This window comes from Leucoraja erinacea, chromosome 15, assembly GCF_028641065.1.
Source record: "Leucoraja erinacea ecotype New England chromosome 15, Leri_hhj_1, whole genome shotgun sequence".
In the NCBI taxonomy this organism is placed as follows: Eukaryota; Metazoa; Chordata; class Chondrichthyes; order Rajiformes; family Rajidae; genus Leucoraja; species Leucoraja erinaceus.
Genome location: NC_073391.1, coordinates 14408567 through 14429283, shown reverse-complemented (window position 1 = coordinate 14429283; position 20717 = coordinate 14408567). Strand labels below are relative to the sequence as shown.

Genomic DNA, 20717 nt, shown 5'->3' with positions numbered 1-20717 from the left:
TGACTACACATCAAGATTTGTTTAATCCTTTCTAGTTAACATTCAGGCCTTTTTTCTTTTACTTACTTTTAGTTTAATTTAATTTAGATATATAGCATAGAAAAAGGACTTGACCAAACGAGTCCATGTCGACCATCGATCATCCGTACACCAGTTCTATGTTATCCCACTTAAATCAACAACACAGAAGGAAACCATTAAGCCCAGTGGACACATGACAGCTCCCAATAGAGCAATGCTGTTAGTTCCATTCACCCCTCCTATGTCTATGTAACCCTGCAATTCACTCTCATGCCCATCAACTCCTCTTTGATTCTTTGCCACTTACAGCACCAACACTAAGGGATAATTGGCAATAGTCAATTAACCCACCCATTACATCTTTGTAACCAAGAGTAGAATGTCACTGGCTAGTGCCATGGATCATCAATAGTCTTTGAATTGGTTATGTGATTAAATTTAGACAACATTTATACTGAGATCTGTTACATTACAGACACAGTACTAATTCCACATATAAATGCTCCCATTTGTGTTATTTTCCTGTAATGAACAGCTATGTTTGCAAAAGCACAGACTTCTATAGCTACACTTGGAGAACAGGGCATCAAATGTAAATAACATCTATTGTGTATTCATTGATTACCAATTGGATTGAAATGATTTTATTACTGTTGGAAAATTGTTGCTTCGTTATTTTTGCTCCAAGTGAATGGAAGCCAATAGAATAACAATTAATCTTATTTATTATTTGTCTCCAGTGCAGTATTAGGCCTCAATTTAGAAAGAGAGCTAAGAACATCTGGCGTAGAAAGATATTTGTGTCCCCAATTTGTATCATTCAATCCTTGGCATCATATGTAAAATGAATACAATGGGTAGAGATTCAACAGCTTTGCTACCACATGCAAGTAACCTCCTTACAAGGCCCCTTTGTAACAAAATCTCTGGAACTACTGTTCTGAACACAGTTGGAAACAGAAAATTGAAAAAATTGAGATGTTAAGATTTATTTGACCAAAAATATTCCTCGGTTTTATACACCCGAATAAATCTTAGCAATTTTTAAAAGTTACTCTTAGTATAAAATTTTATTTCACAAATAGCTTTTAATATTATATTTCAACCTTCACTGATGGCAAAAGATTTTGGTATGATTTATCTCTGAAACAATAAATAATGAAAGATGAGAGAATAAAAATACTCTAGCTCTGTTCCAAATATTTATAATTTGCAAAACTTTGATGGTCGTATAGACTTTGACAGCAGTACTTTACAATTGAGAAACCAATTATATCTCAACACGTCTTAATATTTATTCACAATATTTTCAAAGTTCATAATTTACACTGCACAAGTCATGCATATTTCCTACATTTATGTTTTTATTTCAATGTATGTATGGTACTTTTTGCTCTTTGAGAGAATGCAGTTGATCTAAATAAAATTAAAATTCTTGAATGTTGTATGCTAAATATTTTAAGTCTGTTATATATATCCTTCTTTGGATCTAGGAATATCACAAGGCTCAGCAATTTATTTCCATAAGGCTTTGAAATCTATAAGCAATTCTTTTTGAATGCCACATATTGGAATACATTGCCTAATAATTGTACTCCCTGTACAAGGAAATGGCCATAATATTATATAAAAATGAATTATGTAGTACATAAAGAGCTGATAAATTACTGAAATGAGAGAAAACATGGACATATCTTGGGGGTTTATCATTAGGATGCTATAAATGTTAAACTTTTAAAAGGTGTACTATATAGATCTGACTAAATATGTGCATCAACCTTGAAGGTCCATGTGAAATGCACACAAGCAGCCAAATAGCAGACAATTATTTCACAAGATATTATACTTTTATTTTCTCCCGTCTCAAGACATTGCAATAGATTATCCTCCTGATAGCAGTTTGGCAGCACTAGGAAATATTACCATCCTGTGTATATCTGCCACCAAACTTCCTCATGAGACCCTTGATCAACTGTCATTGCTGGAAAGGTGAGATTAAAAGCAGAAAATGCCAGCAATGTCCAGCAGATCCTGTAGCATATGCAGAGAGTAAAACACGTTATTATTGCAAGCCAATGATCTTTCATCAGAACAAACCAGTTCAAACACAAACTAGAAGGCTGTACCTGAAATTGTTGTATTCGGTGTTGAATACTGAGGGCTGCAAAATGCATCAGTAGAAGCTCTGTGACCTGCAACAGGTTTCAGGAGAACAGATGAATGAGACAAAACACAGAAAAGTTAAAGGTAGACAAAAGTGCTGGAGAAACTCAGCATCTATGGAGCGAAGGAAATAGGCAACGTTTTGGGCCGAAACCCTTCTTCAGACCCGAAACATTGCCTATTTCCTTTGCTCCATAGATGCTGCCGCACCTGCTGAGTTTCTCCAGCACTTTTGTCTACCTTCGATTTTCCAGCATCTGCAGTCCCTTCTTAAACAGAAAAGTTAATGTGGGAAGTGTAAAGACGAGTCAAAACGCACTATGTCTTCACTACTGTTTTATTACTATTAACAATACTCAGATTCATTACTGCCCTAGCTGTCCGTGGTCTGTCACTGGAGCTAGAGAGCGATCTAGAGGTGGGGAGGTTACAATTATACTGGTGATGTGGGGAGTGGTTAGTAGTGGTGAGGTCACTATGTTAAAGGAACATGCACTAGTCTACATCCTTTCCCTTGGAAACAAAGCAGGACAGCAGTGACAGGGCAACCACGACTCATACGCTACAAGCAGTGAACCGCACACACAGGCAGACACCAGTTAAACAAATTCCCCGTAACGTACGGGCGGCTTGACCAACCGCCCGGAGCGAGTGCGCAACTCGCCCTCCCCCTCCTCCGCAGGAACAACAGGAACAGGAGCCGGAGCAGAAGCGGGAGCGGGAGTGGGAGAACGGGCCGGAGACCGGGGTGGAGAGGAAAGGAGTGGAGTCCGGGGAGGGGAAATTGGCACAGAGGCAGGCAAACGAATAGGCGATGGCGGACTGGCAGCAGGGGAGTGGGGCACAAAGAGCTGAGAGGGCAGAGTTCTGGGCATGCGAGGAGCGGTAGGCAGAGAGGAAGAAATCGGGGAGGCAAAAGGAGCACAAGGGGGTGGAGTCGGCTCATTGACAAGCCGCAGGTGCTGGCGGGAGCGGCGATAGATGGTATCCTCATGGTCAACGAGGTACGAGCACGGCGAACCGGCAGAGCCGACGACTACCGCCTGTCGGTAGTGTCCGGAGGGGGACTGCATCCGGACGACCTGACCAGGGAACAGCCGCGGAAGGGGACGGCAGGACTTGTCGTGGGAGCGTTTCTGTATATCTTGCTTTTGGGCAATGCGCTCCTGGACGGCAGCAGCACGGAGGACCGAAGGCACCAAGGACTGCTGGGACACAGGGATAGGTGGGCGCGTGGTGCGGGACATGAGTCGCTGAGCAGGCGAGCCCAGGGCAGGGTCTCGGGAAATGTTGCGGAGGTTGAGGAGGGCCAGGTGAAAATCCGACCGGGAAAGAGGTAGGCCCAACTGAAGCCTCGGCCTCAGGTTTAACAGCATCCCGAGAAGACATCTCAAAGAAAAAGAAAAAGACTGAGATGGAAGAATTAAAAACGTTTCTTACACAGGAAATCTCTAATTTAATGGAGGAACTTAAAAATCTTAGACTGAATTTTAAAGAAGAGCTGACATCTTTTAAAAAAGAAATTAAAGAACAAATTAAAGACGATGTTACAGAGATGGTACACAAAGTCCTGGAAGACTGGAAATTAGATATGGAAAGAAATTTGACTCAAAATGTTGAAGAAGTAAATGAAAAACTGAATATGATGGAATCCAGATTTGATTCTAAACTTGAACCTATCTTCCAGACATTAAACCAACACCATGTATTGTAAAAGAACTTGAGGAATTTGCTGAGACAAGTACCGCAACTACAAAACAACTCATCACCGAGAACCAACGCCTATCAAAGTTATTGCGTCAAATAACCGAAAAATGTACAGACTTGGAGGGACGACAGAGGCGTCAGAACTTAAGAATCGTGGGCATCCAAGAAGGCAGAGAGGGGACTCGTGACCCCCGTGAATTTGCTGCAGATGTACCGAAAACAATTTTGAACCTGGACCAGGCGCCATTACTTGCCCGAGCGCACAGAGTGCCGAGACGTCCCCCAAAGGTGGGCGACCCTCCAAAAATAATGATAGTAAAGGTCCAATATGACCATGTATTAGATGACATGATGAGGAAAATTGGCAAAAGCAGAAATCTTGTATATGAAGGAGACAAGATTAGCGTATTCAGAGATTATCCTGTGGAAGTTGCTAAGAAAAGAGCATTGTTCACAGAAACAAGAAGAATACTGAAGAACATAAAGATCTGAGATATGGACTGTTATACCCCGCAACGCTAAGAGTTAGTTACGAGAAGAAGGAAGACTTCTTCATCAAGCACACGGAAGCATTGGAATTTGCCAAGAACATTGAGGACAAGATCGAAGATTGAAAAATATTCAACACTCAACACCTACCTGGATACTGCTATATCGCAGAGAAGATATGGAACTCTAAACTTTAAACTATTATATTTAAGAGTTGCCTAAAATTCGCAATAAGAATTGGGTAAATATACTGCAACGGATATACAATACTTACATACTAACTTCTAACAACTATTAATAATCAAGAATACTAACTAACACTAACTATTGATAATAAGATTATTCAGATGATTTAAGAATTAACTAAAAGTATGAAATATAAGTAAAGTGTGATTCAGGTATTTTATAATGAAATGTGTATGGTGGCTCTCTCTCTCTGATGTTTTTGTTTTTGATTATTCTTTGATAAATGTTTATATTATACAAAACTATACATTTCAATTTGAGACTACTAATTATATTATTAATGGAATATAATCATTATTTCTTTCCCCCCCACAAATTGTTTGCATCAAATTGGAAACTTTCCTTTCAAGGAAAGTACGGAGCTAGTATTTTTATTAACCAAAAGCTACGGAAGTCCATAGATGCTTAGCCACATTAGGGTGGCTATCATTAACTGCACTAATTGTAGTTGTAGTTGTAGTTGCTTTTATTTTTTACTTTCCACACTTTACTAACCCAATTTGCTATTACTTTTTTTTTATCTTATATCATATTGTATTTTGTATTTGGAATGGAATTGCATATTTTATTTAAGGAGATATGTTCAGATGGAAAACAGACGTGACCTAAAATTCATCTACCTGATGTTCGAGTATAAGGTAGGGTTGAGTGTGTTGAATCATCTGCTCTACCACTTAATCACAAGATGCAAGACATGAATATAAAAATTGGGGGAATTAAATTCTGTAGTTGGAATGTTAAGGGAATTAATTAACCTATCAAGAGAGGCAAAGTGTTAGCTCATTTAAAATCATTGAAAACAGATATAATATTACTCCAGGAGACACATCTTAAAAAGGAAGCACAACACAGATTGAAAGCAAAATGGATTGCTAAAGTGTACCACTCTTCATTCTCACATAAATCTAGAGGTGTTGCAATATTAATTCGTAAAGGTATACCCTTTAAACATATATCAATGATAGAAGACATTGAAGGCAGATATATTGTAATAATAGGGGAGTTATACTCAAAAAAGGTGACTCTCCTCAATGTGTATGGACCAAATTTTGATAGCCCTCTGTTTTTTAAGAGAATTCTTAACAATATCCCAGAATGTACACAACAAAACTTAATAATCGGTGGAGATTTAAATTGTACATTGGATGCTTGTTTGGATAGATCATCAACTCAAAGAAAACTAAAATCTCGATCAAGTGAATTTTTTAATTCATACATTAATACTACTAATATTAAGGACGTTTGGAGAATTGAAAATCCATCGGGCCGAGAATATTCATTTTACTCACCAGTACACAAAACCTACTCAAGGATAGACTATTTTTTAGTAGATTCAAAACTTATCCCATTTACCTATAACTCGCAATATCATAACATCATAATCTCAGACCACGCTCCATTAACATTTATGATCAAACTAAACGGAATGGTAGAGACACAGTCACAATGGAGATTTAATCCCCAAATCTTAAAAGATAAGTTATGTAATGAATACCTAGTAAAACAGATTTAAATGTTTTTTGAGGCTAACGATAGCCCTGAAATCTCTGCTTCCCTTCTTTGGGAAACATTTAAAGCATTTGTACGAGGAGCATTAATTTCTCCCCAATCATTTTTTAATAAAGAGAATAGGGCCAAACAACAGAAACTGGAAATGGAAATAAAGCAATTAGACACAGAAAATGCAGCAGCACCATCCACGATAAAACATAATAAAATTGCAGTACTGAAATATAAATTAAACAAGATATATTCAGACCAAGTTATAAAACTTTATCAACATACAAAACAATTAAATTTTGAATTTGGTGATAAACCACAAAAACTATTAGCGCGTCAACTTCGCAAATTGGATGGGGAAAAAACAATATACAAAATTAGAACAGACAAGGGAGAAACATTAACACTGCCTAAAGATATTAATGATAGATTTCTACAATACTACCAAAAATTGTATTCATCTAAAATAACAGAACAATCAACGGGAATGGAAACATTTTTACAGAATTGTAAGCTTGCGGGTCTAGATCAGAAAGAGAGAGAATTGCTAGGGGCTGAAATTACGATAAAAGACATCGAAGTCCATCAAATCTTTAAAAAACGGAAAGTCTGCAGGCCCCGATGGACTGAATTTTATTAAAAAAATTATGATTTGCTTTCCCCACGCCTACAGACAATGTACAAATGCGCTTATACTCAACAGAAACGCCCAGAAACTCTAAATGAATCTATAATCATACTCATACCAAAAACGGACAAGGATCTTGAAGACCCAGGTTCATACAGAGCTATAGCCCTCTTAAATACTGATCAGAAAATATTAACTAAAATTTTATCTAATAGATTGAGCTTAGTGATCAGCAAATTAATACATCCCGACCAAACAGGGTTTATCCCCAAACGGTATTCATTTTATAATCTGAGAAGATTATTTAATATTATATACTCCAATAGAATCCCTAATGCAGATCTAGCAATTATCTCGTTAGATGCTGAAAAAGCATTTGACCAGGTAGAATGGCCATATTTATTTTCGGTGATGGAAAATTTTCAACTAGGAGAGAAGTACTGTACATGGGTTAAATTGTTATATTCTAATCCAACAGCTAGAATATTAACAAACAAAATGTTATCAACTAAATTTAATCTCTCTAGAGGCTGTAGACAAGGATGTTCACTATCCCCACTATTATTTGCTCTTGCAATCGAACCCCTAGCAGAAAGCGTTAGAAACCATCCAGGAATATTTGGATACAATACTAGAGACACAAGGAATAAAATCTCCTTATATGCAGATGATGTACTAATATATATTACATAGTTAGAAATTAGTATTCCAAACCTATTAAATCTAATAACTCAATTTGGTCAGTTTTCGGGATATAGAATTAATTGGAATAAAAGCGAAATCATGCCAATAACAAAATTCAATTTACATACAATACAACAATCCCCTTTTAAAATAGTTAAAGATAAATTTAAATACTTAGGAATCTATGTAACTAAGACATATATCTCTTTATTTAAACTAAATTTCCCACCCTTACTGAATAAACTACATAAGAATATTCAATACTGGAAAACACTCCCCATTTCTATGCTTGGGAGAATTAATGCTATAAAAATGATTTTTTTACCGCAACTGCTGTACCTACTTCAATTAATTCCGATATATATCCCAAAAACTTTTTTCAAAAAAGTCGACTCCATTGTTACAAGTTTTGTCTGGGATTATAAGAATCATAGAATAAGTAAAAAACATTTATGTAAGTCAAAGATAAATGGAGGTTTGGCTTTGCCAAATTTCTTATTTTATTTTTGGGCAGTCCATATTAAAAACATGAATTTCTGGCTGGAAGAAATGGATCAACAACCAGATTGGTTAATGATGGAAAAGGAAGACTGTCTACCTTTTGAAATTGGACCGATCATATTTGCCCCCACAAAACTGCACAAAAAAACCTATAAAGAAAACCCCATAATACATAGTGGAATACGAATTTGGAAACAAATAAAAAAAGATTTAAAATTGAATAATATACCACTATGCCTTCCCATTGTAAATAATCCTTTATTCAAATCATCCTTTATGGACAAAGGTTTCACACAATGGAAAAATTATGGAATCAAAAATATAGGACATCTTTATGGGAAAGGCACTTTTCTTTCATTTCAAGAGTTACAACAGAATTATGGACTGCACTCAAATAATTTCTTCAGATATCTACAAATTAGAGATTATGTTAAATCTAATACACAAGTCTACAGGAGTAGGGAATCAGAAATTCTTGATGAATGTTTGAACAAGCATCCTAATACTGAAAAACTAATAGCTTATATTTATAACACCCTACTAAACAACGTGGTACCACCGACCGAACCATATAGATACAAATGAGAAAATGAAATAGGTCACCCTATAACGAAAGATATGTGGCACGAAAGTTTACACAAATACATAAATGTTCATTAAATGCCAGACATACTTTAATACAATTCAAGGTCTTACATAGACTACACTACTCTAAAATAAAACTAAATAGAATCTTCCCACAAATCTCTCCTATTTGTGATAAATGTCTACATCTAGAGGCTAATTTAACACACACGTTTGCAAACTGTATAAAACTTAAACATTTCTGGACTTTTTGAAATAACTTCAGAAGTTATTAATACAAAACTGGACCCAGACATAAAATTAATAATACTTGGAATATCAGAACAAAGTTTAACACTCACAACAAACCAAATAAATTTCCTCGACTACAGTATAATAATCGGGAAAAAATTAATATTAACATTTTGGAAAGGCCCTACAACCCCCACAATTAAAATGTGGATTACGGAAATGTCGGAGACCCTAGACTTAGAAAGAATTAGACTTGTCTTAATGGACAAACAAGATCTTTTCGATAAAATCTGGGCTCCATTCATTAACTATCTGAAGGGATAGATTGGCACAGCACGAGGACCCAACTGAAACTTGAACTCAGGATCAGATGAAAAGCTATACTTTATAATCTACGAACCTATCTCCATTGACGTATTACAGGTAATCCATTCCACCTCCTTTGTTTTTCTGTTTTTTTAATTATTTTTTATTTGTATCTTTCTACCCTCTCTTTCTCTTTTTTTCTATAAAAAAATAAAAACACTAAAGCAAAAGTAATTGATAATTGAAAATTTTAATAATGTATGACTGATGTATATGAAAAGTATTTTTACTATAATATGTAACTATGCTTTATAATATGTCTACTTCTAATAAAAATATATATTTTTTTTTAATTAAAAAAAGAATTCTGGGCATGCGAGGAGCGGTAGGCAGAGAGGAAGAAATTGGGGGGGGCAAAAGGAGCACAAGGGGGTGGAGTCGGCTCATTGACAAGCCGCAGGTGCTGGCAGGAGCGGCGATAGATGGTACCCTCATGGTCAATGAGGTAAGAGCGCGGCGAACCGGCATAGCCAACGACTACCGCCAGTCGGCAGTGTCCGGAGGGGGACTGCATCCGGACGACCTGACCAGGGAACAGCCGCGGAAGAGGACGGCAGGACTTGTCGTGGGAGTGTTTCTGTATATCTTGCTTTTGGGCAATGCGCTCCTGGACGGCAGCAGGGCGGAGGACCGAAGGCACCAGGACCGCTGGGACACAGGGATAGGTGGGCGCTTAGTGCGAGACACGAGTCGCTGAGCAGGCGAGCCCAGGGCAGGGTCTCGGGAAATGTTGTGGAGGTTGAGGAGGGCCAGGTGAAAATCCGACCGGGAAAGTCTGCAGTGCTCCAGCAATTCCTTGGCACTGCGGACAGCGCGCTCCGCAAGGCCGTTGCTCTGCGGGTACTCGGGGCTGCTGGTGAAGTGACGAAATTTCCAGGTGGCAGCGAATTCGCGGAACTCCGCACTTGAAAACTGGCTACCATTGTCCGACTGCAAACTCGCAGGGGAGCCAAAGGATGGGAAGTGGCGGCGTAGCTTCCCAATGACAGCAGCAGATGTGAGGGAGGTCAGCTGGTCCACCTCGAACCAGCTGGAGTAGGAATTCACAAGGACCAGGAAGTGCTTGCCACGCCATTCGAAGATGTCAGTGGCGACTGCCATCCATGGCAGACCCGGGGCCGGCTGTTGTAGAAGCGGCTGCCGTTGCTGGAGGGGAGAGAGACTATTGCAGGTGGAGCAGGCGGAGACCCTCTCCCGGATATCCGGGGCCATGCTGGGCCAATAGATCTGGCTCTGTGCCTGGGACAGAGTGGCCTCGGCCCCGGGGTGGCCGCTGTGGGCGGTTTGAAAATAGTGGTCCCGCAGCGCGGCAGGCACCACAGGATCGTGACCAGCGGCTGGTGGTCGGTCTCGATAGTGACGGTGTTGCCCAGGATGTAATCCTTAAACTTCGAGCAGGCAAACACCACGGCGAGGAGCTCCTTCTCGATCTGGGCATAACGCTGCTCAGCGGGGGTCATGGTGCGAGAAGCGTAGGAGACAGGCAGCTGCAGGCCGTCGTAGAGCTGCAGGCAGGCGGCACCAAGACCGAACTTCGAGGCGTCACAGGTGAGGACAATAGGACACCGCAAGTCAAAGTACTTGAGAGTGGGGGTACTAACCAGCCTGGATTGCAGGATGTCAAACGCCTTCTGGTGCTTCGGGGACCAAGCCCAGGCATTGTCCTGTTTGATCAGCTCCCTCAGGGGCGCACTCAGATCACTGAGGTCGGGAATGAACTTCCCCAGGTAGTTCACCATGCCCAGAAAGCGCTGCAGGCTGGGCACGTCGGCGGGTGCAGACATCCCAGAGACCGCAGCCGTCTTCTGCGGGTCAGGCATCAGCCACTCAGCCGTGAAGACGTGGCCCACGTACGTGACCTCTGGGACGCGGAAACGGCACTTCTTAGGGTTAAGCTTAAGGTTGATCTCACGAGCCCTGTCCAGGACTTGGCGGAGGTGGAGGTCGTGCTCAGTGACGTCCTTCCCATATACCAGGATGTCGTCGACTATGATAGCACACGGCAGACCGGCAAACAGCTGCTCCATGGTGCGCTGGAAGACCTCACTGGCAGAATTGATCCCGAATGGCATACGAAGGAAACGGAACCTGCCGAAGGGTGGGCTGAAGGTGGTCAGGAAGGAGGAACGTTCATCCAGCGGTATCTGCCAGAAAGAGCTCTTGGCATCGAGGACCAAGAAGACAGTGGCCGGGCCAACCTGTGCAGCGACGTCCTCCGCCGTCCGCATGGGGTACTGTGGGCGCTTGATGGCAAGGTTCAGGTCCTTAGGGTTTATACAAATGCGAAGCTCACTCTTATGCTTCTCTGCAGCAACAACCATGGTGGAGACCCACCTGGTGGGATCACTCACCTCCTTGAGGATGCCCCCGGCCACCATGTGGCGCAGAGTCGACTCTACCTTGTCCTTCATAGCAAAGGAGACGCGGTGTGGCGGGCGGACCACAGGCTTGACACCTGGGTCGACAACGATCTTGTAATTGCAGGGTAGCCTGCCCAGCTCGTCGTCGAAACGATCAGGGTACTCATGCAGGGGGTACAGGAGGGTCCGCACCAGGTGGATATCGCGGTGAAAGGAGACCAATCCGAGGTCCTGGCACGCACGGGCGCCCAACAGCATGGTGTTCTCAGTGTCCAGCAGCTAAAAAGTGAGGGGCCGAGAGGCCTTCAAAACCTTGCAGATAAGGGTTGCCTTCCCGACTGGTACGAGCACACCGCCCCCATAGGCATGTAGATGGGAGTAGTCGGGAGTGACCTTCTCACCAGACCTTATCTTATTGAAGAGGCTCACCGACATAACATTTGTAACCGCCCCCGTGTCAAGTTTCGCTGGGAAGGTCGACCCATTCACAGTAACATGCACCGAGGGATCTGTAATCAGCCCAGGTGCAAGCAATAATGAAAAAACGCTTGATTCATCATGGGAGGAACTGGTATCAGAATCAGAGAATTCATCCGAATAGTGCTGTGAAACGAGCGTGCTATCAGCCTCCGCAAGGTTGTTTAACATTCTCCTGGGGGCAGGAGCCGGATTCCCACGGGACCAACATGCGGCTGAAAAATGGTTCAACTTTTTGCAGAAATTGCAAGTCTTCCCCAGCGCTGGGCAAACATTAAACTGATGGGATGCAAAGTTGCAGTTGGGGCAACGACGCGGGCTGCCCCTCGAGGGGGCAGGGGAACCACGCAGGCGTGGCGGGCCATCGATCCGCCGGCGGCCAGCAACAACGGCAACGTTAAGGTCCTGAGCAGCAGATGAAACCACGGAGGCGACAGCCGCTGCCATGTGAGAGGCGTGCAGAGCCTCTGTCGAAGTCAGATCGGGCTTCCTTAGAAGTTCAGCCCGCAGTTTCTCGTCCTGGAGACCGAACACCAGGACGTCCCGGGTCATTTGATCGGGGGTCAGCGCGTCCAGGCGGCAACGCCGTGCCAGATGCCGTAGCGCGGCAATGTAGGTGTCCATGTGTTCACTGGGGTTCTGGCACCTGGTGAAAAATCGTTCTAGAATGCAGTTGGTGGGAATGTCTCACAGACCGGTGAACTTAGCCAAAAGACATACCGGGTCCCGAGCATCCTCACCATCACCGTATTCAAACGACTCCGATCGTTCCAGGGCCTCCGGGCCAGCCACGTTTAGGAGCTGGTGCGACTGCGTTGCAAGGGTGGCATTAGGATGGGCAATAGCAATGTAGTGCTCAAAATCGCGTCGGAAGACAGCCCACCGATGGGCAATGTCGGAGTCGAAGACCAGCATATCAGGCTTGCAACAAGAGTTGGCCATGGTAGGGGCACGGGAGAGAAACGCTCGAGGGTAGGGAACTGGGCGATAAAAAGAAATAAAACCCGTTAAACAGGAGGCGCAAGGTATTACTATGACACCATGTAAAGACGAGTCAAAACGCACTATGTCTTCACTACTGTTTTATTACTATTAACAATACTCAGATACATTACTGCCCTAGCTGTCCGTGGTCTGTCACCGGAGCTAGAGAGCGATCTAGAGGTGGGGAGGTTACAATTATACTGGTGATGTGGGGAGTGGTTAGTAGTGGTGAGGTCACTATGTTAAAGGAACATGCACTAGTCTACAGGAAGTAAAAGGAAAATCGAACTGAAAGGTAACTAGAGGCTCAAGGCTCATTTGTAGACTGAACGATCATCCAATCTGAGTTAGGATTTTCCAATGAATAGGAAACAATATGGTGGGTGCTAAATGCAATGTACTAAACTTGAAGGAGGGCAAAGGAGTCTGTGGATTCCTGAATATTGGGAAGGGAAGATGTTGAATGGGTAGGTGCTACACATCCTATAATTGTAAGGAAATGTGCAGAGAGATTTGTTGGTGAAGATGACTAAGGTGGGACTAAGGGGAAAAAAATTTGTTCGGCGTGGACTTGTAGGGCCGAGATGGCCTGTTTCCGTGCTGTAAGAGGTTATATGGTTATATGGTTATAAGATGAAAGAGCAAAACTGACAGTTTCTGTCTCCAAAACTGTCTCCAAGAGCATTGCGAACCCATTCAACTCTGTGGAAGCTGAAGCCATAGTTAAGGAAAAAGAAAGATGTCTTGGAGACAATTGTTAGCAAGGGATGTCAGTAGAACAGATGTGAAAACTAGGAGATTGGAATGGATTTATTACCGGAGGTAAGAAGGATGGAGGTAGAATTAACAGAGCTGTGTAAGTTTGTGGATTTGTAATAAGGTCATAAGGGATAGGAGTAGAATTCGCCCCATCAAGTCTACTCATCCATTCAATCATGGATAATCTATCTCTCTCAGCTAACCCCATTCTCCTGCCTTCTCCCCATAATCTCTGACGCCTGTACTGATCAAAAATCTATCTATCTCTGCCTTAAAAATATCCACTTACTGGGCCTCCACAGCCTTCTGTGACAAAGAATTCCACAGATTCACCCCCTTACTGACTAAATATATTTTCCTCATCTCCTTCCTATAAGAACGTCCATTAAGTCTGAGGCTATGACCTTTAGTTCTAGACTCTCCCACTAGTGGAAACATCCTCTCTGCATCCACTCTATCCGAGTCATTCACTATTCTGTACACTTCAATGAGGTCCCCCCTCATTCTTTTAAACTCCAGGGAGTACAGGCCCAGTGCCAACAAATGCTCACCATAGGTTATCCTGCTCATTCCTGGGATCATTCTTCTAAACCTCCTCTGGACCCTCTCCAGAGCCAGCACATCCTTCCTCAGATATGGTGCCCAAAAGTGCTCACAATATTCGAAATGCGGTCTTACCAGTGTCTTACAGAGCCTCAGCATTACATCCCTGTTTTTGTATACAAGCCCTCTTGAAATAAATACTAGCATTGAGTTTGCTTTCTTTACTACTGATTTGACTTGCAGATTAACTTTTTGGGAATCCTGCATCGATGTTGCTGGAAATATAAAATAAAAGCAAAGGTATACCCAACAGATCATGTAGCATCTGCGGAGGTGGAAATTTGATTCAGAACTGGTCGTGCCTAACAAATTGGTGAAACCAGTTTTCTGAAATTAAAATTAAAATGAAAGTAAAATGCTAGAAGCTGAGTCCTGATGATGTGTCCTGAAATGTTAACTGTTTCTCTTTTCACAGATGCTGCCTGACCTGCTGAGTCTTTCCAGCATTTTCTATTTTCATATCAGATTTACAGCATGTGGAGTTTTTAAAACATTTTCATTATACAAATTTGTTGATTTCAGTGCTGACGCCTGTACGAGAAACATTGTTGTCTTCAGTATCAGCCTTGACTGTGATAACTCTTTTGCCAAAGTCATAACATGTTGGTCTTAATGCCAATTCAGCATCTGCTGCAGGCTGATAGTGCTGGGAGAGCATTGCACTAAGATGTTATCTTTCAAATGAGATATTAAATCTCATTTGCTTTCTTGAGAGGTACTTGGAAAGTAAAATTAATTTTCCATGCGCACTGGATAACACATATTCTTAAATTAATACCTGAATTCAATAGCTGAAATAGTCCTATTTGTAGGATCATGCTGTGTGTTTATAGTTTATTATTATTGTCTTGTGCACTGAATTACAGTGAAAAGCTTTGTTTTGAATGCTATCTAGTCAAATCATACTGTGCATGAGTACAATCATACACAGTATGGAGTGGAACAGTTGGAGTGGATAATAGTAGATCCTCTTCTGGGACAATACACAAAGAGTCACCATGCTATTTTGCATCAAACAAGTCTCAAGTCTGTGCAAATATTTTCAAAAGTGTGATATACTGCAAAAACGTTGGAACGTTTGACCATTGCAAAAAGATCGGCACGGTGGCGCAGCGGTAGAGTTGCTGCATTACAGCGCTTACAGTGCCAGAGACCCGGGTTCGATCTAAACTACAGATGCTGTCAGTACGAAGTTTGTACGTTCTCCTCGTGACCGCGCGGGTTTTCTCCGAGATCTTCAGTTTCCTCCCACACTCCAAAGACGTACATATTTGTAGGTTAATTGGCTTGGGTTTGTATACTTGGTATAAGTGTAAAATTGTCTCCAGTGAGTGTAGGCTTGTGTTAATGAGCAGGGACTCAGTGGGCCGAAGGGCCTGTTTCAGCACTGTATCTCTAAACTAAACTAAAAAAACTAAAAGGTGGCATAGAAATGCAAGTTTATTATTTACTTTCTTTCAAATTCTTAAACTTCTGGTTAAGTTTTATTTTCGAGATTATATATAACATTTGGGGCAGATTGTCTATTCCTGAAGATCACAGATCTCCTGGTTCAATGCATTCCCACACTATCAGTGTGGCTCAGGATGGTGCAGAACAGCACGTGGCCACCTATGCTGACAGACTTGCATTGCTGGTCATTGAGGCCTCATCCCGTCACACTGTATACCAAAGCTTTTTTAGATTCAGAGTGGAAACAGGCCCTTTGGCCCACCAAGTCTGCGCTGACCAGCGATCATCCCGTACACTATCCCACACACTAGGAACAAGTTACAGAAGCCAATTAACTTACAAACCTGTATTCTTCGGAATGTGGGAGGAAACATTAGGACAGGCTAGATGCAGGAAGATTGTTCTCGATGTTGGGGAAGTCCAGAATAAGGGGTCACAGTTTAAGAATAAGGAGGAAATCTTTTAGGACCGAGATGAGAAAAACATTTTTCACACAGAGAGTGGTGAATCTCTGGAATTCTCTGCCACAGAAGGTAGTTGAGACCAGTTCATTGGCTATATTTAAGAGGGAGTTAGATGTGGCCCTTGTGGCTAAAGGGATCAGGGGGTATGGAGAGAAGGCAGGTACAGGATACTGAGTTGGATGATCAGCCATGATCATATTGAATGGCGGTGCAGGCTCGAAGGGCCGAATGGCCTACTCCTGCACCTATTTTCTATGTTTCTATGTTTCTAAACCGGAGCATCTGGAGAAAACGAATGTCACGGGGAGAATGTAAAAATTCTGTACAGACACCCAGTACCCGTAGGCAGGATCGTACCCAGGTCTCTGGCACAGTAAGGCAGCAACTCTACCACTGCACCACTGTGCCGCCCAGTCACTATCACTGAAATTTAAATATATTCACAAACATTCAGAATTACTCAGAATCTGGATTTTTTTTAATGCTGAAAGTTATATCCTAAAATAATTTCAGGAAATTCAAAAACCATGCACGCACTCAGACTGTGCATACGCACACGTTCATAGCATGAGGAGTTCACTCTTGTAGTGGAAGTGTCCATTAGTCTACACTCCACTAACTAGAAAGCTGGCGCAGGAATACCTCAGTTATGAGCCCATTATATTATTACAAATACTCCTAACCAGTCTGATAATAAAAACATGTAATTAATCTTCAGGGCAGTCAAAACGTACTCCATTTACAAACAGCCCATCATTCTTTAAGGTGACTAAAATAAAAAAATGCATATAACCTAAATGTCACAAAATATATTATTATTTGACAAGGCTTTTGCACTAACCGACAAAATCTTTTGACACCAAAGACCTTTCTTTTAAACACATGGTTTGGGCAAATTACCTTCAAGAACTTGATCTGCATTCCTGGTCATCAATCTACTTTTCACTTTTTGAATTGGGACCGATGCAAAGAGATCATTGATTTTCTCATTCTGTTAAAAAAAAAATAGAATCTTAATGCAGCGTCTTTGTTCATTCACAAAGTAATTTGATTCTATTTTAATTATGGCTTTACTCCTATTATTACATTAAAATAAAACAAAACATGCACATATTACACGTACTTTAAATTCTTATGACTAAAGTAAAACCTTGCAGCTCTCTACTATGTTCTTACTTTATTCATGTTATTCTTCCTTTTGGATAGAACCACCTCTTGTCAATTATTAGTTATAGAGTCATAGAGTCTTACAGCGTGGAAACAGGCCCTTCAGACCAACATGCCCACACTAGCCAATATGTTTCATCTATTCTGATACATTTATACATTTGAACCATATTTTGACAAGATAGTATTGTGTTATTTATTGCATATCTATGCCATTGAAAATATTCTCTTTCTAAATGAAATGTGATCGTGCACATTTCCATATGAATTTGCATAATTGGAACTGTGGCCAGGCATTTCCAGGGTGAGTTGTATTTGCACACCAGGCACAATATCAGCAACACAATGACACCAAATTAATATTCTGTGTTCTGAGAGAAATGATCATTAATCACTTGGAATGATCATGCTTACATTGTACAGCCAGATACTGAGAACAGACTCGCTAAGACCCATACCTACCAATTATCTTTTGGGATATCAATCTCTATTCACTCATCTCAACCCCCATTTGGTCAAATCCTGTCCCCTAATTGCCTAACAACCAAACAGTTCAAGCCCTGATATCCTAAGATCTCAAAATCCAACACTCTGATCCCTTAATTGGTCCATGTCCCAAATGAAAAGCCCACCAGCCCATTCTCCCCCCACATCACTCCCACCCAAACTCCCAAATGTGACCTCAGTTTAATATGGGACTTTTCCTTTGCGCTCTGCAGTGTACAAAGGCATGTGCAATGTCTACTCAATAAAATCGAACGCCCAAAGGAAGGTTGCAAAAATGAGCTGACAATGGACACAGTGAAGGGGGCAGGGCATAATGACCATATTGCAATCCCAGGCATATTTCTTCAAGGTCAGCATATAGCCAAGAGAAAAGGGGTGTTCAAGGCATTCAATTAACTTCCTTGGAAAATTCTATTTTTGAACATTTGGAAGTCAGCTGATGCCATTTCACGAAAGGGCCTCTGGAGCCAAAAGATGATAGAAATCCAAATAGGCTTTTTATGAGATTCTGACCTTTGAAGAACATTGGTAGGGATCACTGGACTCCTTGGACATTGATGCTCCTAAGGTCCCTGCCATTTACTCTATGTCCAACTAGAATTTGACGTCCCATACCCCCCCAAATGTTTGGATTGATAGTATTTTACAGTATCATATGTGACTAGTGTAATATACTCCTTCCAATGCATGCAGTAGGTTTTTTTTTGCACGTTCTTAGGTCTTGCACCAAAATCAATTTCAACATTGGTTGGACTGTAAGCCAGCCTTGTGTTCTCTGGGCATATGTTGTAATGGGCTTATTTGAATGGTTCAAGTTAGGCATACACTCTGCAGAACCTGAAATATTTTGGTTGTTCATGCATGCTGTTTGTGTAATGTATTCATTAGATAGCTATAGCATTGATGCAGTGCATGAAGCTAGTGCAGCAACTCTTTTTCTGAAGTCCCCTGTGACCCTTCTTTTGAGCCTACTATTAAATGTTTTACAAACTACTGTTGTCACAAAAAGCCTGGATGGCAAAATCATCAGCTGAGTCAGAAGAATACGCATCCACTCCCATCCTTTGCTTCCTATCACCGTCAGTTTTGGACATAATTTGCCAACATGCCTCATATCCTTTTTGTGTTAACCTTCTGGACTAGCCTACCTCAGGGAAACTGGTGAATGTCTTACTGAATTTTATGCAAATCACATCTACAGCATACATTTTCTTCACCACCTCCTGAAAAAACTCAATCAGAATTGTGAAACATGACTATTTATGCACAAAACCATGCAGACTCCTACTAATCAGTCTCTGTCTTTCCAAGTGAGCACAATTGATTCTGTCCCTCAGAATCTTCTCCAACATCTGATGCAAGGCTCACTGGCCTGTAGATTCCAGGCACTTTTTGAAGGACCTGGAACAACATCAGTTATCCTCCAGTCTTCCGGCACCTTACCAATGGCTAATCCATCAGATCTCCAGAAATATCCTCCCTCACTTTCCTCAGCATCCAGGGATAGAGGATTTAATGCATGCCAATATTTCTAATACTTCCTCCTTCCAGACACTGTCATGTTCCAAAATGTCAGTGTAGCCTTCCCTTAACACGACAGCTTTTGCATCCCTCTCCCTGGTGAATACGATAAAAAGCATTCATTTAGGATCTTGATCATTTCCCCGGGATCTAAACACAGATTAACTACATTCTATTTTAAGATCAGCTATTTAATTTAAATGGAGACAATACTTCACTACAGTAAACAATTACTTTTAATCATGTCCACAATTATAAGTGTGATGGCATAAAAGAACAAACTATCATCTGAAATTGTAAATAATTCACTGACTACAGGAAGGTATTATTGTTATTTTTAATATCACTGAATCACTACTTGTATTTTATTTCCAGTCTTACCTCTATGCAATGTAGTGTTGATGCATCATTATCATGTTGTTCATTGATGATATAAATTGCAACAATACCTCGCTTGGGTAATTGGTGGTATTTTACAGTATCAGATGTGACCAGCATAACATACTCCTTCCTATGCATGCAGGAGTCTTTTATTTGCACTTTCTCAGTTCTTGCACCAAAATCAATTTCAACATTGGTTGTACTGTAAGCTGGGGAATCTTGTGTTCTCCGGGCACATGTTGTAAAAGGATTATCTAAATGGTTCAAGTTAGACATACACTTTGTAGAACCTGAAACATACTGATTATGTCTTTCTCCGTAGTCAAGTCTGTCATTTACATTCTGGTTGTTCGGGCTTGCTGTGTGTGTAATGTATTCACTAGACAGCTCTGGCATTGATGCAGTCCGTGAAGCTGGTGGAGCAGCTCTTTTTTTAGAGTCCCCTGTGACCCTTCTTTGTATCTTTTGAGCCTGCAATGAAATGTTTTCCAAACTACTGTTTGCTGCAAAAAGCCTTGATGGCAAAATCTTCACCTGAGACATCATATAATCCCAGTAGTCGAGCTTATTTTCTTCCCTTGTGTAAACTGCGGGCAGTTGTTCATTAGGCAGCTCCATTGTTTTACATTCATTAAATAAATATCAGTCGATTTAGAATATCACAGGTCTATTACAGTTTTTCATATTCTGCTTTTTGATGATCTGATCAGGAAGTAAAATCTTTCAGGGAGATACTCAGCTCACATGTCAAATCCAGTTACAGAACAGCAACATTTGAAGCACCTAAGTATGGAGAACACACAGTATACTATTATCGACAATTGCCAGCCTTGACAATACTATCAAATTCAACAAAAACAGATCATTCCTTCGGATCATTTCCTGTTAAATCACCATGTTCCAACTATCTAATAAACACAC

General features: G+C 41.2%; 1 protein-coding gene across 2 annotated transcripts in view; it reads right to left on the bottom strand.

Moving 5' to 3' along the window:
• Window positions 1–20717, bottom strand: part of LOC129703961 ((E2-independent) E3 ubiquitin-conjugating enzyme FATS-like) — a 280942-nt gene that overhangs the window by 146575 nt on the left and 113650 nt on the right. For both annotated transcript variants that reach the window (XM_055646707.1, XM_055646708.1), the window contains 2 exons: window positions 19797–20579; window positions 17121–17211 (listed from right to left, as the gene is read on the bottom strand). In XM_055646707.1, the coding sequence (XP_055502682.1) occupies window positions 17121–17211; window positions 19797–20414 (709 nt within the window). In that variant the 5' untranslated portion in view covers window positions 20415–20579. The remainder of the gene's footprint in view (window positions 1–17120; window positions 17212–19796; window positions 20580–20717) is intronic.